At 53.4% G+C, this 25,559-nt stretch overlaps 2 protein-coding genes across 5 annotated transcripts; one reads left to right on the forward strand and one right to left on the reverse strand.

Annotated features, from left to right (window-relative positions):
* The first annotated feature begins 3,145 nt into the window (after window positions 1–3,145).
* On the forward strand, window positions 3,146–11,328 carry CDC42EP1 (CDC42 effector protein 1). Its single transcript, XM_048300832.1, has 3 exons — window positions 3,146–3,462; window positions 6,974–7,859; window positions 8,867–11,328. Exons 2-3 carry the CDS (start codon window positions 7,415–7,417, stop codon window positions 9,658–9,660), a joined length of 1,239 nt encoding a protein of 412 aa, XP_048156789.1. The 5' UTR covers window positions 3,146–3,462; window positions 6,974–7,414; the 3' UTR covers window positions 9,661–11,328.
* An 893-nt stretch (window positions 11,329–12,221) lies between these two features.
* LGALS2 (galectin 2) lies at window positions 12,222–18,435 on the reverse strand. Of its 4 annotated transcripts, XM_048300838.1 has the most exons (5): window positions 18,297–18,435; window positions 18,095–18,198; window positions 13,925–14,007; window positions 13,554–13,713; window positions 12,222–12,412 (listed from the first exon to the last, which is right to left on the reverse strand). In XM_048300838.1, exons 2-5 carry the CDS (start codon window positions 18,098–18,100, stop codon window positions 12,266–12,268), a joined length of 396 nt encoding a protein of 131 aa, XP_048156795.1. In that variant the 5' UTR covers window positions 18,101–18,198; window positions 18,297–18,435; the 3' UTR covers window positions 12,222–12,265. The 4 variants fall into 4 exon arrangements, with proteins under 4 accessions (XP_048156795.1, XP_048156797.1, XP_048156794.1 ...); XM_048300840.1 differs by lacking the exons at window positions 18,095–18,198; window positions 18,297–18,435 and adding an exon at window positions 16,442–17,290; XM_048300837.1 differs by lacking the exons at window positions 18,095–18,198; window positions 18,297–18,435 and adding an exon at window positions 14,457–16,392.
* Window positions 18,436–25,559: the final 7,124 nt, after the last annotated feature.

Genomic DNA, 25,559 nt, shown 5'->3' on the forward strand with positions numbered 1-25,559 from the left:
TGGGGGTTCAGCCAGAGAGAAATCACCCTGGTGGAGAAACTATAGGGCATAAAGGATCCAGTGCCTACAAAGCCAGAGCTGGCATCTGACCAGGGATGCTCCTGGCAAGACGCTGGGTGCTTACACCTATCCCTTGCCCCAGGGTGTCACCTCCTGCCACCACTCTGGCTTGCTCACCCTAAAACCGGCTTTGCTTTCAGCTCATCCCCAGGGCAGTGAGACATGGACTGGAGGCAGCACCAAGGGCCATGGGCTGGGAGCAGGGAGGAGGGACCTGACAGCACCACGGTGAGGAGGAACTGGATGAGGCCATGCCAGGATGTGTGGTGGGGCAAGGGAGCTATCTGCACCCCCATCCCCATCACAGCAGGGTTCTGTTCCCCACCCCACTGCTGGCAGTAATCCCCATACCCATGTGGTGTGTGCCCTTACGGCCCCGAGGAGAATGGAAACATCTGGAAGTCACCTGCAAACGAGCAGCACTTTCAGTTAATGAGGAAATATGAGCTGGAGACCTTGGGCAGCAACAGGATATCTGCTTCTTGTGCACTGAGCAAGGCAATCCCTTCCCACCGAGCCTCCTGGCTGCCTTGCTTCTCCAGGAAGTTTCCAGCACTGCTGTGCTCTTGGAACTCCATCCCTGGAAATTTCCCAGGGAAGGAGGGCGGGTGGGAAAGCAGCAAGCAGAAATGGCAAGGAATATAAACCCAGGGGTGAGCCCCCTATCCACAGGCTAGGATGCCTTCATCACCTTCCCTTGGCTTCCCCCAGGCACTGGTGAAAGGGAGTAGGGGGGTTTTTCTTTCCTGGGGGGGAGTCCTGTATCAGCCTCCTTCAGGCACTGGGTCTGCGAGCAGAAGGCTCTGCAAAGTGAGATAGGATGAAGGACTGAGCACTAGGAAGTGTGGGGCAGAGACCTCAGCCCCCCCCCCACATCCCTCCGTTCCTCTCTCCCTCCCCATCACACTCAGTCACCTGTAAAACCTCAACCCCGTGTTGGAGGGATGAGTGCCGGGAAGATGAGGGGTTGCAATTTGCACAGCCCCGTCTTTGATGTTGTGGTAGTCAAAGCAAATCCTCATCTGGAAAAGCTGCCGAGCCACTTGTCTGCTCCATGATAAGCCCAGTGGCCGGTCTCTCTGTAATGGTGAGACTGGTACTGCTGCCTGGGGCTTAGGGTTACAGCTGGGATGAAAGGTTGGGGTGACTGGAGGTAAATGAGCTGGGCTGGGAGGGGTCCAGTCATAAGCTCCTGCCCAGGGCATCCATGGGTGGTACCGTGACTCTGCAGCACTGTCCAGCCTCCCAACCACCTCTCATTTATCAGCTGAGGTGGATAAATAGGCTGAGAAGCAGGATTGTATGGATTGATTTTCCAGGCTGTTGTATATGAAAGAAGGGGGTCTAACCCAGCAGCCAGAGGCCAGGATGAGTACTGAGACCTGGAGCTGGCACATACCCTGACCCTGGAGGTCTCCAAAGCACTTCAGTGCTAGACCTGGAAGTACCAAAGTCAGAACTTGGCTGGCATGACTGCAAGATCACAGGTTTGGGGAAGGGTGCTGAAGAGAAGGTATTTCCAGATGCTTTCCTGGAAATGAAGCCCATCCTGGCCCAGAGCACAGAGATGCTTGGAGTAGGAGTGAGGAGGAGGAGGAGGAGGTAGTGGAGAGCCAGCCGCCCTGCAAGAAGAGGAACGTGGCCCCCATCCCATCTGGAAAAGATTTGTTCTGCATTCCCCAGTGGAGGCGGCTGCCGTCGCCCAGGCTCTGCTTCCTGATGCAGCCTCTGCTGCCGGGCATGGGGCTGGGGGTGAGGGGGAGCCCCTCCAGCAGGGTGGGGAGAAATGCCCTGGCAGGCCATGCAGAGGAAGGAGACTCAAAGAAAGGGTCTTTTCCTGCCTCTCCCACCACCCCCACTAGCTTCCGCTGAGCAGGACCTAGGGGAAGGAATGCCTACCATACCTCTGGCAGGCTGGGAGGATGCATGTCACTATTTCTCCTCCTTTCCTTGCTGATGGCAGAACTCATCCCCCATCAGAGCTAAGCTTCCATCTTCCTCCAAGACACAGACCCACTTAAAGTACCACCAACATGCACAGTCCTTACGATCTTAATTCCTAATGGAGAAAACTTCCACAGAAGGCAGAAACCCCAACCTCCATTTCGCAGAAGAGAAGCCAGACAACAGTGCCAAACCCTGCTACTACTGCTGAGCAAACCTCTGAGCAATAAGGTGCTCCTGCCCAGGCACCCAGCATGAGCCATGCGAGCTCAGTGAACGGCCAGGCTCCATTTTGACATCTCCTCTGCAGACATCTTGTCATCCCTTCAGCCAAGCCCTACTTAACCCCAACAAGTCTTGTCTCGCCTTCACCAGCAGAGACACCTCCCTTCTCATCAACAGGGCACTGAAGAGGTGCTTGTGCCTGGCCAGGTGGTCCCCAGCAGAGCCACTGAGCAGAGCCTGAAGGCCATGAGGGTCACCAGTGGCACTGGTGACGCCACACCCACCAGCAGGTTGCCCCTCATCAGCACTGATAGGGTCTTCTACCCTGTGACCACCAAGGGATAACACATGATGCCAGAGGGATGTGGTGTCCCATGTGTGAGCAGAAACTCTCGTTGGTGCCACCAAAGAGCACCTCCTTGCATTTATCCGCTGCCACCCCCTCACCCTGGTCTGACACACTGCCGCTGGTATGACGCTTGTCCTGGTGCCGTAACACTTGTCCTGACCCTGTAACAAACACCAGCCTGGCCCACATGGCCTCCAGGGAGGCTGTCATCCTGCTAATGCCCAACCCAATGCTACTCACAGCTCCTGGTATGACCACCCACCCCCAGCCCCCCGTCCAGACTGGCAGTGCTACACCACGGCACTGAGAGCTTCCTATCCAGTATGGCATCGGAGACCCTGTGTGATACCCGGGGGGTCACACACACACAGGGTTCAAAGCCAGGCTCCTCTAACCAGGTTAGACAGCAACCTGGCCTTCCCCCTTCCCCCAAACCCATTGAAGCAGGCACCCGGGAGCGGGAGGCAGCCAATGCTGGCAGACGGGAAATGGCACTGGGGAAGCGGGGAGGAGGAGGGGAGCGGCAGAGAAGTTCCTGAAGTTTTCTGTCCTGGATAGTTGGAATAAATCTCATTTTCTCTGGTCTCCTTGCCGAGTCGAGGATTGGCTCAGCAGTGCTGCAGCCCGCCCTCCTCCTTCCCACGTCCCCTCCCCGCCGGCTTCGCTCCCTCTCTCCCGTGGCATCAGGGCGTCAGCCTGGGAGAGCCAGCCTTGGGGGGACAGCCGTGGGAAAAGGAGGGGGGCATGCCTGCCCCTTCTCCCCCACTCCATTCTGGAACACAGCACCAGTAACCCTTGGAGCAAGCTACAGGGGCCTGCGGAGAGTGTCTCGCAACTTTTCGTCTGGAGGAGGGGGAAAAAATAATAACCCTGGTTCGAAAGAGGTAAATCCTGAAAGTTTTGATTCATGGGTTTGTAGAGCTGGGGACGGGGGGGTGTTGGGACCAGCAGGAAAAGGGTGGAGAGGGTGTTTGGAGAGGGGAGAAGCGGGAGGGGTGGCAAGGCGATAGAGACGGGAAGGATGGTAAAAAAGAAAGGGAGCAGAAAGCAGGAATGCAACAGGAAACTGGGAGTGAGGAGAGGGGACACAGGACAGGGGGGAGAGGCAGGAAGGAAAGGGAGTGAGAAGAGGGTCCCGCGGATGGGGGAAGGCAGCGGGGTGCGTGTCTCCCAAACCCTGCCTCTGGCTACCCCTCAAAGCCCCACAGGCTCTTGGCACCTCGATTTTGAGGGTATGGAGGAAGAAAGGGAGCACTTTTTCGTAAGTGGGCAGGGAAGGGATGGCTGGAAACTGCCCACCTCCATAGCTCCGGCCTCCCTCTACATCCCAGCGTGTCTGCTTGGAAAAATACCCTTGTTCTACAGAGATATCACTATGTATATATATAGCAGCCAGCAGCACAGGAGTCAGATTTAGGCGTCTGCCTACTGCCCGGCACTGCTCCAGGAAAGCTGAAAGAGGCCCAACCCAGCCAGCCAAGCCCCTTTCCCCTTCCCCCCAAAAGCCTGTCCCTGCTGGCTTTCCTCATCCCAAAGCAGTCACCCAATAGGGGAACTTTTGCCTCCTTTCCTTCGGGGAAAGGGAGGTTTTTCATCACTCAGGAAGGCTGGGAAAGCCTTCCTGGCCACCCACAGCCATTTCCACCCGCTCTTCCTGCTGTTGAGACCACCCCAAATTTCTCACCCTCTTTTGGAGTATGTCCCCTTTGGGGGAGGGAAGAGGCTGCTTTCAGCAGCTCTATCCAACTAGACATCTGGATTATTTTCCCCCCCTTTCTGGTTTCCGCTCTTCCCAGCAAGCAGAACAGCTCTGGCCGTTCCCAGCTAGTGGAAAACCAGTGGTAACCAGCTGAACTCGGGGGGGATATGGGGGAAGCCAGGCTGGGAAGAGGAGGAGGAGGAGGAGGTGCTGGCGGTGGGTCTTTGAAGGCAGGGGGCTTCCCAGAGGAGGCATGGAGGGAACCAGAGAGAGTATGCCAGGGAAGGGGAGGTTGTGATGGGCTGTGGGCTTGCTGTGCCAGGAATTGGCAAACACGGAGGGCTGCCAGAGAGAAGCGGTGGCACCCGGACAGAGAGATGGCCAGGCAGAGGGGTCCCTTTGCCCAGTGGAGGAAAGGACAGCACAAAGGTCACCCTTTGCCCGCAGAATCATGAGTTTCCCTGGCATGGAGGAATCTGGTTGGGTGAAGGGGAGGGCTCCAAGGGGCAGGGAGTCACACCAGGGGCAGAAGGAAAGAAGAGAAAGGGGGAGATTGGAAGGAGGAAAAGCTCAACAGGCCTGCCAGAAACCTGCCATCCAGGTAGGGTTGGGCACCAGCTGCTTCATTCCCTCCCTCCCTCCCTCTCTCCCTCCCTCCTCTCCCAGTACCTGCTGCCTGCCAGCAGGCAAGGAGAGCCAGGGGCCAGGAGGTGCTGGCTTGCTTCCCTGTGGTGACCAAGAGACAAGGAAGGGCAAACACTTTCCTCCACCCCACTCCCTCACTCAATAGTTCTCCAGATAGGGAACAAGGGGATGCTCTCCTCCCATATCCCCCCTTTTCCTTGCCTCCTCACCCCACCCCAAGGTGTGATGTCCCCCATAGGGGTCTTCAGGGCAGCTGTGTTGTGCAGGGGACCTGGGGTGGGGTAGGAGGGTCCAGTCCTGAGAGTAGCCCTGCCTGGTGCAGCACATGCTAAAGGGCACAATCCCAGAGCCTCACTTTGGGTTTCTCAGGGGCTCCAATGTGCAGAGGAAAGGGAAAACTTGAGGGCTGTAGCTCACCTAGTCCCCTCTCCCAGGGTCACATGCTTTCCTGGGACATCCCGGGGACAGCTCAAAAATATGGTTGCATCTCTCCCCCTATAGTCCAAGACCCCAGCTGTGCTGCAGGGACCACCCTAGCAGCTTCCTTTGCTCTCCAGGAGAGCCCTGACCCAATGGCTATGTGTGGGCTTCTGCCAGAGAAAGGAAATAGCCCCCCAGTTTTCCCCTCACCCCGAATCTGCTACATGCCTGGTTTGTCCTGGCTGTGAGGCAGCACTGCCTGGCCTCTGTGGACAGGAGGAAGACATGAGCTGCATGAGCTGGGGAGCTGGGGGCCAGCAGGAACCCAACCTGCCACCATCCTGTCCCTGCTGCCACCCCAGGAGGCCACTGCCACCCCGGGGAGGCAGCCAATGGTGCTGGGCGCTGCTGGGGGAGGTTTGTTTTCCCTTCCCCAGTCATTAACCCCTGGGAGATAAGAGGTGCCCCGGGTGAGCAAACAAGGCCAGGGCAAAGCAAAAACACATCTAGCCGGCCAGGAAAGCAATTTCGTGTCCAGGACTCCCCTTCGTCAGAGCCTTTGCCCTCCTGGCACTGCCTGGCTGCTCCAAGGTGATGCATGGACAAGCAGGAGAGAGAGGCAGGGAACGTGGCAGGGGGAGCCATGCAGCAGTGGGGGTCCCAGCACACGGAGATTGAGAGAGGTGAGGCTCCTGCATCCCCTCTTGGCATGCTGTCCTCCACAGCCAGCCCTGCTGGAGGGACCCAGCTCCGTCCTGACCTCCCAGCCACAGAACTATCCAGCCAGAACTGGACAGGGAGGGCTACCCAGGCCACTGACACTCTGAGATGCCCCACATCTGAGTCCTCTCCTTTCCCCAACTCACCCTCTCCTGCTTGCTACGCACACCAGCGGGGGATCTGCTGATCTGAGACTCCTCCCCACTGACAAGGGAGGTCATCGCCCTTCCATAGCGCACCCAGCTGCTGCTTCCTGCTGAGCCTCTGGGACCCACCTGAGTGCAGGGACCCACCCCACCTTCTCCTCCAACCTCAGGCAATCACCTTGCTGTGCCTCAGTTTCCCCTGTCTGCAAAGCAGGTGTCCTCCCCATGCTGCTGACTCCCTGCTTCTCCGGCATGTCTGCCCAGCACCCGGGGATCCAGCCAGCGAAGGACAAACAAAGCAATATACAAATATTGCATTTTTGCTTCCCACCACTCCTCCCCGAGAAGCACATGGGCCCCAGGCCTCACCCTCTCCTCAAGGGTTCATCTGAATAGCAAAAAGGAGGGAGAGGTTTCTCGCCCCAGGAGCTGGGGCAGCCAGGCAGGGCATTGCTCTGGGAGGAGGTTCTGCCTCGGAGGGAAATCCTCAGCCTGTGTTGTGGCATGGGACTGGCAAAGTTGCTTTGCAGATGGGAAACTGAGGCATAGTGAGTTAGATCAGCAAGGTGAGGGAGAGCACATGTTTTTGGAGGAAAGCCTTTTTCTTCCTCCCCAGGAGAAGGGCCAGGTGAGGGGGCAGCCAGTAGCAACCTCCCCAGTGCCTTGTGCACTGCCTTTATCCTCCCCAGGCAGTTCCGTAGATACAGCCAATGGGGTTGGGAAAATCCTGTCCAAGGGCTTCACTGCTCCTCTTGCCTTGTTTAGGTGGCCAGCAAGGGGATCAATGCTTTTGCCCTGCCATTCCACCCGAAGCTCTCGTCGTTGCCTGCTGCCCCATCCGTGACTGGCTCCCACTCACCCAGCGGCAGCAGCAGACAGTGGATTAACCTCTAAGTCCACGACCAGACACAGCTTCCAGTGACCTCTGCAGAACGGGGGGGGTGACCCAGACTCCCCCTGGGGACATCTCCGTGCCGCCGCTGTCCTCACCACTGAGGATGTACCCTCTGAGGGTGATTTCATGAGCGTGACGTAGCGCAGGGAAGCGGGAAACCTGCCGAACGCCAAAGTGACACGAACTGTTACCCCGAGAGCATGGGAGCAGAAGCAGTGGGGAGGCTGGGGATGTGACAAACCACCCCAGTGCTGGAAGCCTGCTGAGGGCTGATTTTGGCGCTTTTTCAAAGGCAGGCTGAAGGGTGCAACATGAGCCTGGGGAAGCTGCCGGTGCTCAGCTGGGTGTCAGGCTCCCATGGCAAGCGGCGGCTGAAGTCGGAGCTGACGCCGGACATGATCAGCCCGCCGCTGGGCGACTTCCGGCACACCATGCATGTGGGGCGCGGCGGGGACGTCTTTGGGGACACCTCTTTCCTTAGCAACCACGGTGGGGCTGACACGGCCAAACCCAACAACTTCTTTGCCCGGACGCTGCGGCACGTCCGCCGGACACCGCTGAAGAGACGGGGCAGTGGGGGCCAGGCGGGGGCCTCCCCCGCGCCCCCAGCCATCTCGCCCATTATCAAGAATGCCGTCTCGCTGCCGCAGCTCAACGAGGGGATGTATGATGGTGCCAGCAGTGGCCGGGGCTTGACCAGCAAGTTCTCCTTCAAAAGTGCCTCCAACAGCTTCTCCAAAACACACCAGGCCTACGGTGAGTGAAGCGCGGGGCAGAGGCTGGTGCCCAGGTACTGAGCATCCTCTGAAGCCCTTCTCCATTGCTCCAGGCCTCAGTTTCCTCCTCAGTGAGGGACTTTAAGTTCTCAGGAGAGATGGGATATTTAAGACTGCCCAGTCTTGACAATCCCTGCGAGCAGATAATTCTAACCTTGCTCTGAACCATGGTCCTTGCTCCTGCCCCTGGAACGTCTCAAAGCAGGGCAGGGATGGTTTCTCCATTTCTCCCCCTCTCCCGTAGCCCCACATAGCTGGCAGCCTGTGTGGAGTAGTTGTAAGGGAATGCTCCCCATTTACCCCCAGCCCTACACTTTTCCCTTGAGCAGCCTCCCTGAGGAGGCCAAGAAGGTGCAGGGACAGTGGAGCAATTCCCTCTCCAAGGTTATGAGGTCAAGAGGACCCACAGCACAACCTTCTCCACCTCCACACAGATATTCCAACCCTTCCCTTAGCTGTGCCAACCTCTACATCTCCATGTGCTGCTCCTTAGGGGTTCCATCCACCCTTCTCCATCATGTCCACATCCCTCCCTGCCAGCCAGGGTGCCCTTTGGGGAAGGGTTGTGGGAAGGACAGGACATCTGTGTGGCTCCTCTCCAGCCTCACAGCACTGGGCTGTGGCTCAGCTTTTCCCCAGGGAGGGAGGTCTGGAGCAGGTCTCAGGGTGGGGGTTGGATCTGGGGGGCCTGCAGCAGCCGGGGGAGGTGGCCGGGCTCAGAGGGAAAGGCAGGCTGAGGCAATGCTGCCATCTCCTGGTCTCACCTGCCTGGCTCAGCCCTCACTGCCATCTTACCAAGCCCAGAGCTCACCTGGCTGTAATTTTAGGCTTTGGAGATGACCACAGAGACATGGACTTGTCCTTTAAAGGCCAGTGCCACTGACAGGAGCATGACCTGAGCCACTTTGGCAGCCGTGTCCCTTACCCCCTGCAGAAGTAAGTCAGGCTTCCTCCCTTGCCTCACCAGCCATACCTTCTGCCTCACAGGGCTGGAGTCTGGATTTTGTACCATTCCTCGTGTCCCTCGCTTGGAAAAGGCCCAAGAGAGCACCTTTGCCGGGGAAGATGAGCTGGATCGCTCCGACTCCCTGCTGTCCTTCCGCCTAGACCTGGGGCCCTCCCTGATGAGTGAGCTCCTCCAGGTGATGAGCTTCTCTGAAGCCAATGGGAATGAGGTGGGGGAGGATGGCCCACACCTCCTGTGTGATGAGGGGACAAAGGACAGAGTCCCTCCAGCAGTGGGTGCATCCCACGAAGAGGACAAGGCAGCATCCAGCTTCTGGGACCACTCCAGGCAGAGCAACCTGTCGGGGGCCAGCTCACTGCCGGGTCTGTCGGTCCATGCCAACGGAGAGGCACATGCCATTGAAGGCGCTGCAGCGAACTCTCTCTGGGCTTCGGGGCCAGGGGCAGCACCCAGAGGGTCCCCGTGGCAGGGGCGCTGGAACGACTGCATCATTGAGGCTGGAGAATTTGACCGAGCAACGCAGGTCCTGGCCCGCCACTATGGTGGGACCAGCACCCCACGGAGCTCGGAGAAGGGTGAGGGTCCCCGGCAGGCCCGGACACAGATCCTGTGGGAGAGCCCCAGCAGCAGCTTGTGGGGGTCACAAGTGACAAGGGAGAGCCGGTCACCCGAGGCCAGCTGGAACCAAGGAGAGGAGGAGGAGACCAAGCTCTCCAGCCTGCAGGAAAGCCACAGTGGTGCCCGAGGGGGCCGCAGCAATTCCTTCGAGTATGCTGATGACGAGGAGGAAGAGGACGATGAAGTCAAGGTGTGAACAGCCATGCCTCCCATCACAGGCCCCACCACAGACACTGGTGCCGGGGTCTTTGCCCTCCTCCCTGTGCCCCACCCGCTGGTGCCAGTGTCATCAGCAGATCCAGTGGGTGACCTCCTCTCCAGGTGAGGGCACTGGGCAGGCTGGGGAGGGCAGGAGGAGAGCCCATCTCCTGGGGGGCTCCCTGGGGCTGGGCCAGGCTGCTGCAGAGGGCCAGTGAGCACCACAGAGCCAGGCATAGCAGCCCTCTCCAGCCTCATGGCCATTAGACATAAAGGAACATTCCCGTGTGCCAAAGGAACCCCAAATCCTTCCTACCCCGTCCCATTCTCCCCAGCAACCTCTCTCTCAACCCTCAGCTTGGCTCCACCAGGATGTCTGGGGATGTACTCCATCCTTCCAGTGACGTCCCCAACCATCCTCTGCAATGGCACTGTGACTTTCCAGAGATATTTCCACCAACAGCTCTGGCACCTAGGGGATGGGGTCTCCCCAGCTCCATCTGGTGGAAGACCCTTCAGTATAGCACATCTATCAACAGGGGGAGGTCAGCTGGGGTCCTAAGGGGCAGGCAAACCCCACAGAGCTGAGCTTTCTCTTTTCCCCTGCCCCACAAAAAGCTGTGTGCTTGGTATTCAGGTGAGAGCATGCACAGAGATAATCAGGAACCTTTCCACTTGCCTTCTGCTGCTGGGCATCACTTAGGACAGCTTCTTTCCTGACCCGGACTCTTCTCAGCAATTGAGGGGAGAGAAACTTCTTGGCTGACTGGTGGCAAAGGCAGGTTGTCAGGTCACCAAATTCTGCAGTTCAGGCCCTAAAAATCCCTTCTTTTCCCCCTGCCTCAGAACAAGGAGACTCCTCTGCAGCCCCTTGGTTTGTGCCACCATCCTTGTGGTGGTGGCACAGTTTGTGTCTCCATCCTTGCCCCCCTCCCTGTTCCCCACACACATCCCTCTTTCCAGCGCACCCCTTCCCAAGGGTAACGTGGACCATGGCTAACGTCCCTCGCCGAGTGGCCCTGGGTGACACAGCCGCCCTGGAATGAGCTGCCCCCCACGCTGCCCCGCGTGCAAACTGGCCCTCATAGAAGCGCCTTTGTGCCATGGTGTGGAGCCGGCGTGCTCGGGGGCTGAGGTCACCGGAGGGACCCTCACAGGACCCCCCTTGTTCTCTGGAACAGGAGGGGGTGTGCAGTGGGGGGAGATGCTGGGCCATGGCTGCAAGGCTCTGCTCCCACGCAGCTCACCCACCACCCGGCTGCTTTTGCCAGGAAGCCCTTCAGAGCAGGATAAAGAGCTCCGGGGTGTGCATGTACTGCACATGGAAGTGCCACTTGCAGCCAGGCCACCAAGGTTAAGGGCGAGCCCATGTTCCCCAGCCTCCCCAAGAGGCTGCTTCATGCCAGCCACCAGCAGCAAGCCAGGGCAGGCACCAGCTTCAAAAAGTCCCCAGGTCTGGCCACTGGCACCCAGCAGGATCAGCCTTATCCTCCCTCGCACCTTCCAGAGTGAGGACCTGGGCTCTCAGGACGAGCTCCCCTCTGCCCTCTGCTTCCCAGACCATAACACAAGACCAAAGACCCGTATCTGTGGAATTATCCTTTCTGCCTCCCTTCTGTACCCCATGCCCTTATTATTGTCCTTATTAAAACAGTTTTGATACTAACTTCTCTGGTGCATCCCCTTGGCTGCTGTGACCTTATTGTCTTCCTTGCTATGTCTGCTGGAGCCCCAGCCGCCAGTCTCTCCATCCTGGGCAGCGAGGAAGTGGAGAGGGAGGGCAAGGACACCGCCACCTTGCCTTGGACCAGGCTCTCTGTAAGATGCTCTTCTACTCTGCTCTCCTCCCACCCAGCCTGAAGTGTCCCAATGTTTCCTGTCACACATCAGTCTCACTTCAGGCTAGCGAGATACTTCTCAATTAGAGCAGCAGCATGTAATAATCAGGACCATTTGCCTGTAGTCCTGTGCAAGGAGGTACTGAGCCACATAACTCAGCCCAAATCCCACTGCCTCCCCTGCCTCATTTTTGCTGAGTAGGATCCTCTGCTGTGGAAATGTCAGAGTAATGGCTAACCTGACTGGAATGTGCCAGCAGATAAGTGAGGTGAGGTAAAAGGGAAAGTTGGAGACAATCCCTTATCTGTGGCAGGAATGCTGGCTGGGGGCCCACCTGTGCTGTCATCCCCATGCTACCTTTTAATTATGCACTTTCGTAGCACCAAGTGCCACATCAAATGCCACTTCATTCACATTTATGCCTTCCGTCCCATTTCTCCATCCCTCCTTCCCAAAAGCTTGGGTGCGGGAAGAAATAGAGCATTGTGAAAAGATTACACAACCAATCAGTCATAGTGTCCTCACCCTGAACCCCACCCACAGCCTGCTTTGGCCTACCTACTATCCCTTCAACCCCACGGCCTGTTTTGACTTGGAAAGTATGTGGCATTATCCAACAATGGCTTCTTTCCTATTGGTGGGAGAACCTTGGGCTTTGTCAGTGCCTTGCACAGAGCCACAGAGTTGTTGCAGAAGACAAAACAGCTGGAACAAGCAGTCTTCCACTGGCTAGGGTTTTTATTGGATCTAGGAAGTGGTGCCCATCAGCTCAGCTTGAAGGAGATCATCTTGAAGCCTCCCACGATGCTCATGAAGGTGATTTTGCGGTAGCCGTGCCGGTTGGGGAAGTGCACTTCATGGCCATCCGGCAGTTTCACACGGAATTTGTCTGACAGCATTTCAATTAAGAACTGGGTGAAAAAAGAGGAAGAATGGCAGGAATTGGGGGAAAGGAGGGTATTCAGAGGTCAGCATCGAGGCAAAAGGCCTGACTGTTACATGCAAGGGTCAAACATGTCCACTACAACCTTAAGCAAGGTGCTGGGGTTTGAGGTGAGGGTGATTCGGAAAATGACCAGTTGATGTCAAGGGTCTAAGGAGGAATACAGACTATGACTGGGGACAGGATCTCTCCTGAGGCTGTTTCAGCTACTCTGATTGTAAACTCAAGCAGCTAAATCCAAGTATGTCTTTACATGTCTTTATACAGCATATGGAATGTGTACACCACCGTTCTGCTCTGAACAGGGCAGAATAAACCTGACCCCCAATGCCCTCAGCAGCTCACCAGGACTCAGAAAAAGGAGCTTTGCTGATAAACATGCACAAGCAGACGACAAGAATGCATCACTGGTCATTGCAAACTAAAGGCAATGTTCCCCAGAGCCATCACCTCACCACCCCTTCCCCAAGAGCCAGTTCTGTCTGAGGAAACAAGCTTCCTCTCCACAGCTATAGGAACTGGACTACTCCTAAATGCAGCCCTGTTAATGATTTGGGACATCAGATGGGGTGGGGCAGCAACGAGAACAGCAGCCCTAGAAGGAAGAGAGAAAGGACAGATTGGCAGCATGGATCCAGGAGTAATGAGGACAGAAGAGTTGAGGGGGAGAGGCTTTTGGACATTGCTCCAAACTCTGGGTTGCCTTAAAGCCTGTGTTTACATAGGAGGGAGGGAGAGAAATAAGGTAGATAGCAGCAAGATCCTGCTTCTTGGAGACTCCCTTTACTTTCATATAAGCCCCAGGTACACTCACCTGCTGGGCAGGTAGAGGGGGCCAGGAAGCACTTACAAAGCATGAGACAGACAGGACTCACATAAAATTCCCAGAAACAGCATTGCGGTTTTGAAGAAGAAGTGAAAATGGCAATCGGGACCAAAAACCCAGAGCATGAGGGGCCATTGTGAGGGAGCAGGAGGTATTGGGTGGGACTGGGAAAACTGTGGTATGGGAATCTGCTAACCAGGGGCTTCCCCTCACCACACATTCCCCACATACCCCATGCCCCTACACACACCACACATACCCCAGGCTGGCACAGACCCTTCACCTTGACAGTGCAGCCCCTGAAGAAAGGGAGGTGGCTGTCACGATGCTCTGTCTGCCAGGCATTAGAGCACTTGGAGTTACAGACGATGACAGACTCATTGAAGCGGGGATTGAAGTGAAATGCCAGATCTCTTGAGCTGCAGCCAAGATTGATGCTGAAGCTGTAAATGAGCATGAGGAAAGTCATATGCATGGACAGGAGAGGGTCTTGGAAGGTTTGAGATCCGGCCCACGTCTCTGCACCTAATTCCTTCATCAGTGTTGCAGGTGACATAACAATGTGCTATTTTGTATCTGGCAACCTTGGAAAACCACCTCCCTCTACAGCCCACCTTCAACCCTGGCAAGCCAACGTGGTTTCTTTGTACTTACCCAACAGTATCAGGAGATATTTTGCCCTTCACCTTCAGGGTGTTCCCAGGCTTCATATCCAGGTTTAAGATTTCCATATTTCCCTAAGGCAGAGAAAAATAATCTGTGGGGCTCCTTCAGCCATTCCTCCTGCCTTGCCACCGCAAGTGAGAGGGTGCTGCTTGGAGGCATCCCACCCAGGAGAACATCTATTGCTCTCAGATGGTGCTCCTCTCATGACCAAAACCCTCCATGCTGCAGGTCTTGCACAAACTTCTCATTCAGGGAGAGAAGAGTGGGCTGAGTGAAGCCCGCAAGAGAGAAGAGACATCAGAGAAAGAAGAAGTGAAAACAGGCTCTTCCTCAGCAGAAGGAAAAGACAGCAGAGATACAAAGAGGGTTAAAGCAGAGGGGCACTGCCCAGGGTTTGGTGGAAAGCTGATGCTGCCCAAGAAATGAAAGTGGTGAGAGTAGCTATGACTTGCTGGTCTCTTACTCAGCCTCGCTGAGCTGAGGACCCTGGGTGACAAAGGACAGGAGCAGCAGCCCTTACAGGTATCTTCCTCAGAGGGCAGAGCAACCAGGCAGGGAGACACCAGCAGTTTAGCTCAGAAACGCTTTGCATATAGGACTGTGGAGCCCTAAACTTCCCTGTGGCTTACACATTAACATGACCCCTGCCTCTGCAAAGCTCCAACAGCTGCTATTAAGCCAGAAGGCTTTGATCCAAGAAAAAAGCTTCCATATGTACACTTCTTACTAGGGATTCCAGGGAGTATCAGCAAGTCCCAGCCTCCTCGGTGGGCTCCCAGTAGAAGGACTATCACACACAGCCCTTAGGGGTGCTACTTTAGACAAGACATAGGACAAATATCTTCCCAGCTGACCAAGGAGGTGTGACCACCACTTTCACTTCTTTCCTGTGTGTAACAGCTCAGCCAAAAGAACATTCCAGCTCCTTCCTTTTCTGGCAAGAGGCAGCTCCAAAATCCACACCAGCACACCAAAATGGTCTCCACCATCCTTCACCACAGTGCTCCAAGGAAGGGCTCAAAGGGGCTTGGAGGAGAGGACAACCTCATCCCCTCTAGATGGCATGAGCTATGAAGTGTCCTTTGCAGGAGTGACATAGTGACATCCAAGCTCCTTCCCTTCTTGTGGCTCTAGGTTCAGCCCCAGCTGTGTGGATTGCAATACCACTATGTGGGAGCTCTCTGCAACCTCCCATCCAAGCCCCATCTAGACCCAAGCCTTTTAGCTTGAGGAGCCACACACATCAGTTCAATAGTCCCATCCACCCTAACCTTTAGGGAATGGGAACATGAGACATGGGAATGTTGTCCTCACAGGGGAGTATCACCCTTGCTGTCTTCTTCCCAGGCAAGAGCTACAAGTAAGTCAGTAGACAGTGTCCCTGATCTGTAAGACTCCAAAAGTGGAAAAGGGAGGAGGAGGAGGAGGTCAAGGCTCAGGAGACCAGTAATCCCTTAGTCCCCCTCCCAGGCCCTGCAGAGAGCACCTGAGGGCAGCTGCTGCACAGACAGCTGGGAGACAGCTTCTGCCCTTCCCTAAAACATCCAGAAGAAAGGAGAAGTAAGTGCTGATAAGCACTCCTTCCCTGGAGGTGTTTCCCACAAGCAAGAGCTCATAAAGTCCTACAGGCTTGGGAAATTTGTTTGCTGTGGAGGACACTGAAACTGTTGGTGAAACCTCCCTGGGCTGAGCATGGAACCAGCAGGAACCAGTGCTGGGGGTGCTGTTTTCTGGTATTGAGTCTCCTTCCCACCACGCTGCTGTGTCCACGGCACACCTGTACACACCTTCACATCACACTGCTCCCCTGCAGCCATCCCAGGGATAATACAGAGCCCAGGGTCCCCTTCTCAAATATCAGAGCAAAACTGAATGGCTGGCTAAATTGCACAGTAACTCGCTTTTTACCTGGGGAGTAAGGATTTACTGTCTGGAGGCTATCCTGGGTATTCCACAGTCTTAGTAAATATACCCATGAGAAGAGGGTCTTCTACAGATTTAGGCAATAGCAAACAAGCAGTAATTGCTTATTTTCATTAAGTATAAACATATTAAACCAAGGCATATCTTTCCAACACAGTTTATAAATGCCATACTTGTTAACCTTCATTACTTGGTTAAATTTGTAAACAAAACTTACAGATACTACATCCCCAAAACAAAGTACACACAAAAGCTAAAATGCTCAAAGTTGGGATAGGAGAATCCTTAGCTCTAGGCACAGTTTCTAGCACACAGGATACCTATAACCTGGGAAAACCATAACATGGAATTGCTCAGTCTCTGTCTAACCAGTGCACAGTGGGTTATTAGGAGGGCATTATCCATCTGATACTAATTGGATGGCATTTTCCAGAACCATCTTTCACTTCCCAAGCATTAACACAGAAAACTTTAATTCTGTCACCACCCTATCAACACCTGCAGCAGTGGGTATTGTTAATCTAATCAAGTCTTGGTTTAGATTTTGGCTTTGCTGTGCTGGTATAAATTTGACAGACTCACCAGGGGGGTTCAGGTGGCTTCCCAGAAGTTGCTCCAACCCATCCCATATGGCACCCATCATTTCGTATTTCCTGGGCAAATTCATAGCAGGTAGGTATGTGAATTTGGTCTCTAGGTGGTTGTGCCACTGCTGCAGTGCCATCCATTTGTGTGTGATCTGGGGCATTAGATACAAACATTCTCAGCCTGTCTGGAAGGCCGTGAAGGGGAGGAGTTAATCTGGCTGGATTGATAGGAGCTACTGTTAGGAATCGCCTTAACTGATGTCTTTCATACGTTGTTTAAATGCATGCTGCCTTTTGCACAGAGGCTGCCAGATCTGAGAATCCTGTAGTTTTAAACAGTAGTAGGCTTTCCTGTGTCCTGTGGGTCTATGCCCCCAGCCCAGTAGGCAGCTCAGGTGGTTAATGAGTAGTTACGGTTACCTGGGGTAATAATTAAAAATCCTCTTTGTCCCCGGAATCTCTCTGCCTCTTCCTCAATCAGCACAATCTGATCTCTGCCCGTAAGGGAAACTTGTATTCAGTTTCCTTTCCCCTGAACATCTAGAATGTTCTTCCAGCAATGTGTCTTTCTCTGTGGGAAACAGAAGTGTGGGTTTCTCTACCCCCTCTCACCAGCAGTTTCTGTTTCAATTAAAGGCTGAACTTTTACTGCCATTGGGGAAGGGTCAGAGTCTTCCTCTAAACTATCATCATTGTACCAAATGTCCCCATCCCATGTTTCAGGATCCTCACAATATACCACCCTATAGATGTGCTGGACTGAATTAGAGGATGATTCATGTGTGATTTTATCAAGTAATTTACTTAGATTTTTCTGCATCTGTTTTTCTCATCTTTCAGCTGCAGACAGTAGTTTTTGTAATTGTTCATTTTTATTTAAAATAATATCTACTAGTTTTTACAATTTCTCCTGTCTCTCTTTCTCAAAAGACAACGCTGTTCTAAGAACCACATTTTCTGACTTCAAAGTCATAAATTCTACATCTGCAACACTTTCAGGTGGCAGGATGCTTTTGACTTCCCTTTGCAAGCAAGATACACAAGCTCCAAAAACTGCACAAATAACTTACTTTCTTACCTTTAATGGGCAACTTACCTTTTCCTCATCCCATTTTTCATTTGGCCTGCAAACTACTAATGTGGTCAGCTATTGCCTGTAAATTATCACAATTAATTTGTGCCCATTCCAAACCCTGGAGGAGAGAGGCAACTACCAAACTTCTCCAGGAGAGAGGAAAACTTTAGCCTTGCACTGGTCACCCTTGGTAACCATTTTTCCTTCAGTCTCCCTCAGAGGGAGACAACCTGGTCACACCAGGCAGGAGAAAGCAGTCACCCACAGAGGGACAGTAAAAGTTACAGTAAAAGTTTGGTCAATCTCCCTTAGAGGGTCAATCTCCCACCAGGAGGGAAGAACAGTAAAAGTTTGGAACCATTAAACAGCACTTTGGGTCAGAGAACGGTGATGCCAATTAAAATGTTGGGATTCGCTGTTGAAGTCCTCTGCCCAAATTAAGGTGCAAATGAGACTAAATGCCAGTTCAACAATGCTGGCTTTATTTTACAAAATTAATCTTCTATGGAAAAGAGGGAGCGAGAAAGAGAGAGGGGGAGAAGAAGAGAGATAGAGCAAGTAAAAGGGAGTCACCTCCATGGTTCCAGCAGCGTCCTCTTGGTCCTTCTGTGCCTTGGGCTTCTTGACGGTAGCGTCTTACCCAGTTTCACTTTTTGCCTGAGTAATTGTTATGCAGTCTGTTATGTGGGTAAAAAGCAGAGGTAGAAGTGACTTTCAATTCCTCATTAGCACATGAGGCATGAGTAGATGTGGTTCCACCATCGCACATACTCACATCTTAATTCGATGGTCACCGGAGGTCTCTTCTGAGGGTTGTGTGAGACAAGTTCCTCAAAAACCAAGTGTCCTATTTGTAACCCCATTTCCTGCACTTGCACAGTAGTTTACTTCTTATCTAACACACTGCCGTTGAATTTTTATCTGAACTGCAAAGCCAAAACTGAAACCTTGCTTTCTTCATGGTTTGTGCATAGGCACACAAGTTCACCACCAAGCCCTTGCTTAAGACATATGCTGCAAATTACTAACCCTTTCCTTAGAGCTGCCTGGGAGGGAGAGCAGCATGTCTCTTACTGTGACCAGTTCTGGACTCCTCAGCAGTACAAGGGAGACGTGGAGCTCCTGGAGCAGGTCCAGCAGAGGGCTACAGAGATGATGAAGGGACTGGAGAATCTCTGTCATGAGGAAGGGCTGAGGGAGCTGGGCCTTGAAAAGACACGACTGAGAGGGGACCTCACCAATGTCTATCAGTATCTGAAGGGAGGGTGTCGGAAGGATGGAGCCAGGCTCTTCTCGCTGATGCCAAGCAATAGGACAAGAGGCAGTGGGCAGAAGTTGATACACAGGAAGCTCCACCTGAACATGAGGAGGTGCAGGTGACCACACATTAGAACAGACTGCCCAGAGAGGTTGTGGAGTCTCCCTCACTGGAGATATTCCAGAACCATCTGGAGGCAATCCTGTGCCATGTGCTCTGGGATGACCCTGCTAGAGCAGAGAGGTTGGGCCAGATGACCCCCTGTGGGCCCTTCCAACCTGACCCCTTCTGTGATTCTGTTTGAGGGATGAGTAAAGCTACCCGTGCAGAGAGTTGAGTGCAGAGCCACAACTACCACAGATGGATGCGAGAACATGCAGAGAGGGAGACGAGCAGGAAAGAGGCATGAGCTGCTCAGACGGGGGCCATGAGATTTTATCGAAATAACATTTACCCCCTCCGACAATGCTCAGCAGGGACGTTCACCCCCCTTTTATTTGCCACTGGGAACAATAGCGGGAAACCAGACAGCAACTCTGCCAGCACTGGCGACTTCCTTTGTCTGCGGAGCTGGTCAGACACCAGCCCTGTGCAGATGGCCTCCCTCACACAGGGGTATGTGCTCCCCACATAGGAAGGGGATGAGACTTTAGGGACCCCAGAAGAGCCAAAATTCTCCACTGCAGTTGGAGGTGGTGATTGGGATGATGAAAGGAGGGTGACAGGGGCAGGTTGATACTTCCCTGCTGACACTGCAAAGCAGAAAGCCTGGGGAAACAATGATAGCATGGGAATGTAAATCCCAAAGAAAGAGGAAATCCGGCTAAAGAGCATCTGCAAAAGAGGTGGAGGATCTGTGCAGTAAGGAAAACATAAACAATAGCTGTGGAAGCTGGCAGCCACTGGTGCAAAGGAACCCTCCACCCCCCAGAGAGATGATCCTATACTAGGGTACCTGACTGGGAGTGTCCCTCCAGGGCCACAGAGATGTTTACCCTGGCTGGAGGGCCGTTGGCTTGTACTGGTATGGGACACTCATGTTCACATCACTGTCACCAGAGGAGCATTTGCTGCATTCCCAGAGGGACAGCAAAGACCCAACAAGTAGTCACTTGGTGTGAGGGTGGGGGCCACATGCAACCCAAGGGCAGGGCAAGCTTCCAACAGGGAGCAGGCAGGCCTGCAATTTTGCATGGAGAAAACAAAAATACCCCAAAGATATTTTAAGGAGGGAAGAGCCTAATGCAAGCATGTTGGCTTTCAGCCAGAAGGATGGCAGGGCAGGTCCTCTGAAGAGTGCTTTCACCCCATAAAATGCAGCAGTTCCATTTGCAGAGGTCCCACATGGTAGATTTTGGGGTCAACAATCTTTCCCAGCCTTCCTGCTAGTCCTGAGGAGACCTCAGGCCACCAGGAGCACCAATGGGATCTCAGGAGCGTTGGGGTGCCTCCAGACAGCAGCACCTCATGCACCATGGCCTAGAGCTGCCACCTCTACCACAGGGCACCCACACAGCTGTTGAGAACAGACTGAATGCCACCCTCTGCAGCAGGCTGCCAAGATCATCAGCAGCATCATTGCTGGCAGCAGTATTTATTTTGTTTTCTTACTTGGGCAGGAGATAAGCCAGCTAGGTGTGAAGCCCTGAGGAAAACCACAGATTTCCCCACTTCCCAGCCAAGGTAGACTCAGCGGTTTGAGGATTCTCAGGGCCTTGTGGCAGAGGCAGCCCCCAAAATCCACACCAGCAGGCCAGAATGGTCTCCACCATCTCTCTCAACAGTATTCTGAGGAAAGGCCACAAGAGGCTCAGAGGAGAGGGTAGCCAACACATTCTTTCTAGACAACATGAGCTATGAACAGTCCCCCGCAGGACCGACATGGGTCACCACCAGAGAAAATGCTCAATCCAGAAGGCATGAGGAAGATAGAGGCAGGCAAGGCAGCCATGCTGGGTGCACGGATGCACGTGCCACTGTCCCCACATCAAACCAGGCTCTGCCAGAAGAGGGGAGAGATCCCTTTAGCACCCTCATGGAAGGCTTGGTGCTAACTAGGCACCAAAGAAGTGGCACTGGAGGACGACGTGCAGAGGGGATAAGGTGCCTGTCTCATATTGCACTCCAGGCACCAGGGAGCCTGTGCCTTGGACCAGGCATCAGTGTCTGCTCAAGGCAAAGGGAGCTGGAGAGACCAACCATGCATTCTTTCTCAGAGTAGCAGCTGCTTACTCTGCTATTATTTCCTACTGCTTCATATAATTTGTACTCCACAGCAAGCTATTGTCCCTTTCCACTGGCTATTTATTTCCTTGAATAGCCTCTGGGGAAAGATTTCAGTGCGGGAGTAAAGAAAAAAGAAAAACTCCACACAATAAATCTCAAGCAGTGACCTGATTTAAACCGTGTTCTCTGACCTCATCTGGGCCCTGGTTGCGGTTCCTCACGGCAGTTGTGATTAAGCCCTGTTTCTGCTTTGGTTTCCTCCCTTCATTAAGCTTAGAGGGGAATGACCCCTGCCTTAGAGGGCTGTGGGGTGGATTTTCAGAGGCCAGGGCTCAGGATATGACTGAGAAGAAGCTTCCACCAGCTCCTAATGGAGATGCTCAGTCCTACACCTGGCAGTACAGAAATTCCTGAATAGGACTGGCTTCCCCTTTAGCCAAGAGCTGTTGGTTGGGCTCTCAGCAGACAGTGCTGCCACCAACACCCAACCGATCCCTGAGCTCTGAAAGCCAGCCAGCTTCCTAACGGAGGAGGACCGAAAGAACAAAGTGTACTTACCTCAGCCAAACACTGAGGTAAGCAAGAGACTGGGTGAGCAGGTCTGTGGATCTGAAGGGTGTGTACAGGAGAGGATTGTCCAGGAGATGCAGGAGAAGCCAAAGCAAGGATGAGCACAAGGAAAATAGTGCCCAGGAGCACTAAGCTCCTGCCTAAGATGTTACCCAGAGAGGGATGGCTCCTCTGGAGAAAGCGCTGAAGTCTCCACATTCAGACCAAGTAAAATAGGAAGGGAAAAAGGACAGGAGACTAATCTCCAGTCACCCCTCCCACCTCAGCTCCCTCACAGTGCATCATCCAGAGCATCTGTGGGAGGCGTGGAAGTAGCATCCATGATCTGAACCTGAGGGAAGACATTAGAGGCCATCAGCATCCAGTAGGGTCTCCACAAAAATCACCCCTCTTTAGCTGTAGGGTGCAATTTCTCTTCCTTAGGATGTGGGGGGAAAGGAGTAGGAAGGACAAAGATAGCTGAAGAACTAAAATGTGGGGGAAAACCCACCCCTTTCTTCAGGGCTAGGGGCAGCAGTGAAAGGAGGAATCTGCATCAAGCAGTGGAGCAGATCAAGGGCACAGGGAACAAGTACAGCCTCAGACTCCATCTGTCTCCCTCCTTTATGAGAAAGGTGATGGTGCCACAGTGACTGGCATCACCCATCTCCATGGGGAGCTCAAATGTGCTCTGATGGATGGTTTCCAAGTTATATCCTTGAACCTTTGCAGGGGATGTCTCTCTCAGGCAGCTCTGAAGTCTGTGGAAACATTTTTGTGTGGTCCGAGTTGTGCGCAGGGAAGGGGAGAAGGGTGGTTCATTTGCAAGGAAGCTGGCTCATAAGGGGATGTTTTATCAACCCAAGCAGCAGATGAGTCACGTCTTCTGTGTCCCCAGCTTGGCTGAGGGGCAGGAGAATGAACACAACTGGCAGAGGGCAGAGAAGGGAGGCCAGAGGACTGATGACATGCCACCCAGTTCCATTTCCAGACTTCATTTCTCTAATTCTTTCACTCATGGGTGCATGCCAGGAATGCGGGTTGTGGGAAAGGCTTTCAAAAAACACGCCTGGAGATAAAAATTCACTTGTGTTGAAAGCTTCCCTACTGGAAAAGAGAAGATGTATAGAAGGCTCACAGCTTCCCCCTCTCTGGGACTTTTGGGATTGCCCAGCTTTACCTACATCTTCTGGATGAGATATTATTAGCTTAATGGGAAAAGGATCTTCCAAAGAGCCCTCCACAAAGGATCAGCTTCATGAGGTCTTATGGCCCACTTGCATCTTCCATCAAAAGATTAACATCTCCAACAGTTTTATCTTACCATTGAGCAAGGAAGTTGGTGGCTCCCTCATCTTGCACATGAGGAAATTGAGGCACAGGCACCCAAGTTCACATCCAAAACCAACTCCTCCTGTTTGGATTCTCATCTTAAAGTTTCCATGGCCACAAAATCAAATCACATCACTTGGCAAACCTGTGCAAAAAGCTAAAAGGAAGCTGTGCTCCCCTAGCTGATACAGCTGGAGTAGCAAAGATGCCAATCTCTCATCACACCATCTACTATCAGCAGGAGGTACTGAGGCATTCAGTGCCTCTGGAAAATATCAGCCCTTGGGTGGGTCCAATTAAGCCTGAAAACCAGAGGCATTCAAAGAACAGAAGCCTTCCTGCAGTGGAAGCCATGGGACTTCCAAGATGCCCCAAGCCCAGCTTTGCTGACTTCAAGGGGACCATTTCCCACAACGGAGACAGCATGAGACCAGCTGGCTGGAACTAGAATAAGCAAAAAAGAAATGCAGCATTGCACCATCCACAAAAGGTCGTTGGGGACCTCCCTCCACAGAGCTCTGAGCAGTCATCCTGGATTCAATCCCACAGCACAGCAAGGGCGTGAAGTGAGAGTGACTGCCTAGTCTCCATCCTGCACAGGGACAAAGACGCTGCAGGACTCGCTTTCAGCGTGTTTCTCACGGGTTCCAGTGCTGAGCCCAGGCAGGTTGGACAACTCTGAGGACTTGCAGGAATCTTTCAGACAAGCAGAATCCATCTGAGTCACACGCACAAGGCGCAATGCCAAGGGTGGCTCATCTACTGGAAAAAATAAAGAGAGAAAGAAATGCTAAGAGAGAAATAGCAAGTTTTGAAAAGCCACAAGAATTAACAGCTCATAGGCTGGAAAGAAGGGGAGCGAAAAAAAGGTCTGTTCTCCCATGCTCACGTAAGTAAAGCCAAGGATCCTTCATCCACTAGGAAGCAGCAAGCCACCTTACCACACATCAGCTTTGAGAGCATCTGAAGGGGCAACCTACCCTGGATCCAAGGCCATGACTGAGGTCTGCAGAGGAAGGGGTTGTCAAGTCAAAACTATCTGTTGCTGCAAAATCAGCTTGAACAAACTCCCTTTGATGGCACTGCAAAATGAAACAGTAAAAACCAAACCAGATGAAAATGGGAAAGAAAAGCTGCCAAAAAAAAGGGAGTCCAAATCCCCAAATGACTGACTCGGTGCAGGAAATGGGCATCTAAAGAGGGAACTGCAGGCATCTGAAGGAGAGCTAAGAAAAGATCAGGCCCACACAAACAACTCTCCGTATCCCTCTCCTCCCACTTTCCAGAGGGAAGGGCACCAGAAAGACCTGAACCCACAGACCTTCAGAGTGAGACACGGGGAAGAGCTGGGCCACGGCACTGCCCCGAGATATTTCATCTGCACAAAGTACTACAGGGAGCAGGGCAGCGGGTGCTTCACACTGATGGGACACCTAGTCTCCCTTTCCAGGACTACACTGGGCACTAAGGGACACCCTGTCCCATATAGGCATCCTGTCCCTTCTCTGGACTGTGCCCATGAGCCTCCACTCTTGTTTCTGACCCATGCAGCCAGCAGTACATAAGCCTTCGCTTGAGGACAGTGGATGTTTATTTTGCATTCCCAGCAGTCATGCCAAGCTCTTTGTTCTCTCTGGCTCTCTTTCCCTTCCTTCCAGTTTGTGCCTTTTCCTGCTGTTCTTTTTTTCCTCACCACTGGGAACACGCAGGGGCCAGAACCTAGCTGCGTCTCTCTAGCTGCCCCCAGGTTTCTTTGTGCTGTTCCCCTCCCAGAGAGCCCCCAGCAGCAAAACAAACACCAGGCTTTAATTGCAGTCAGATTCCTGGACGGAGGATGCTTGCTCCAGAGAGGGGAAAAAAGTATTTGAAACTAAATGCCTTCAATGCGACTCACCCCGGACTAATCTTATCATATCCCAGGCTGAATAGCCTCAAAAGCGTTGCCAACAAACAGACTCAAACAGACCTCCCAAGCTAGGAGATCTGATAAGCACAATGTGAGGACAACAGGTGGCTGCGACTGCCAGGCAAGTTCCCATCTGCTCACAGATAGCTTATCTCCTCTGTCAAGATGGGACACACATCCACATCTGCCGCATAACAGCAGGGAAAAGCTAGTGGGGACCTGCTTTCTGGTCCTGAACATGCACATAGCACTGCTTACAACACCATCCCTGAGGAACATCTCTATTATTCACTCGGCCTCATTAGGAAAGGGGTGGGAATCTTTCCTGAACAGCTCTGTCAGAGACACAGCTTCCCTGAGACCTGGCTCAGGATGAGCTGAAGAGTGCCTCGCACTAGCTCTGGACACCAGCAGGAGAAGAACAGCAGCCAGAGGGAAGAAGTCTCATAGCCCACTCTCGAACCATGCTGTGACACCCCAGCTTTTAACCCTATCAAATCCCAGCACGCATCCTCCTCCTGAAATTCAGCCAGAGCACCGCTGCTGGGAAGCTGGCTATTCTAGATGCAAAGCTGCTCTGTTCGATGAGGAGCAGCCTCTGTGGAAAGAGGAACAGCCTCTGCTAGGAGCATCTCACCCCTCCAAGATGAGGGGGCTTAGGCTGCAAATCAGGGACAGCAAAAGTGCAACACCATTGCAGCATGATCCAGGAAGGTGAGCACTGCCTTCAAAAAACCTCTGGAGCTGAGGGGAACAGCAAGTTGCTT

Source organism: Corvus hawaiiensis, chromosome 4, assembly GCF_020740725.1.
Source record: "Corvus hawaiiensis isolate bCorHaw1 chromosome 4, bCorHaw1.pri.cur, whole genome shotgun sequence".
NCBI classification, from domain to species: Eukaryota; Metazoa; Chordata; class Aves; order Passeriformes; family Corvidae; genus Corvus; species Corvus hawaiiensis.

Bases quoted from the DNA above. Each gene is read 5' to 3' on its own strand.
- CDC42EP1 (XM_048300832.1), top strand. From the start codon at position 7,415: ATGAGCCTGGGGAAGCTGCCGGTGCTCAGCTGGGTGTCAGGCTCCCAT. The intron at 7,860-8,866 runs GTGAGTGAAGCG...TCTGCCTCACAG, and splicing joins CAAAACACACCAGGCCTACG to GGCTGGAGTCTGGATTTTGT.
- LGALS2 (XM_048300837.1), bottom strand. From the start codon at position 14,528: ATGCAAAGCGTTTCTGAGCTAAACTGCTGGTGTCTCCCTGCCTGGTTG. The intron at 13,714-13,924 runs GTAAGTACAAAG...GCTCATTTACAG, and splicing joins ATATCTCCTGATACTGTTGG to CTTCAGCATCAATCTTGGCT. The intron at 12,413-13,553 runs GTGAAGGGTCTG...TTTTTCACCCAG, and splicing joins TCAGGGGCTGCACTGTCAAG to TTCTTAATTGAAATGCTGTC.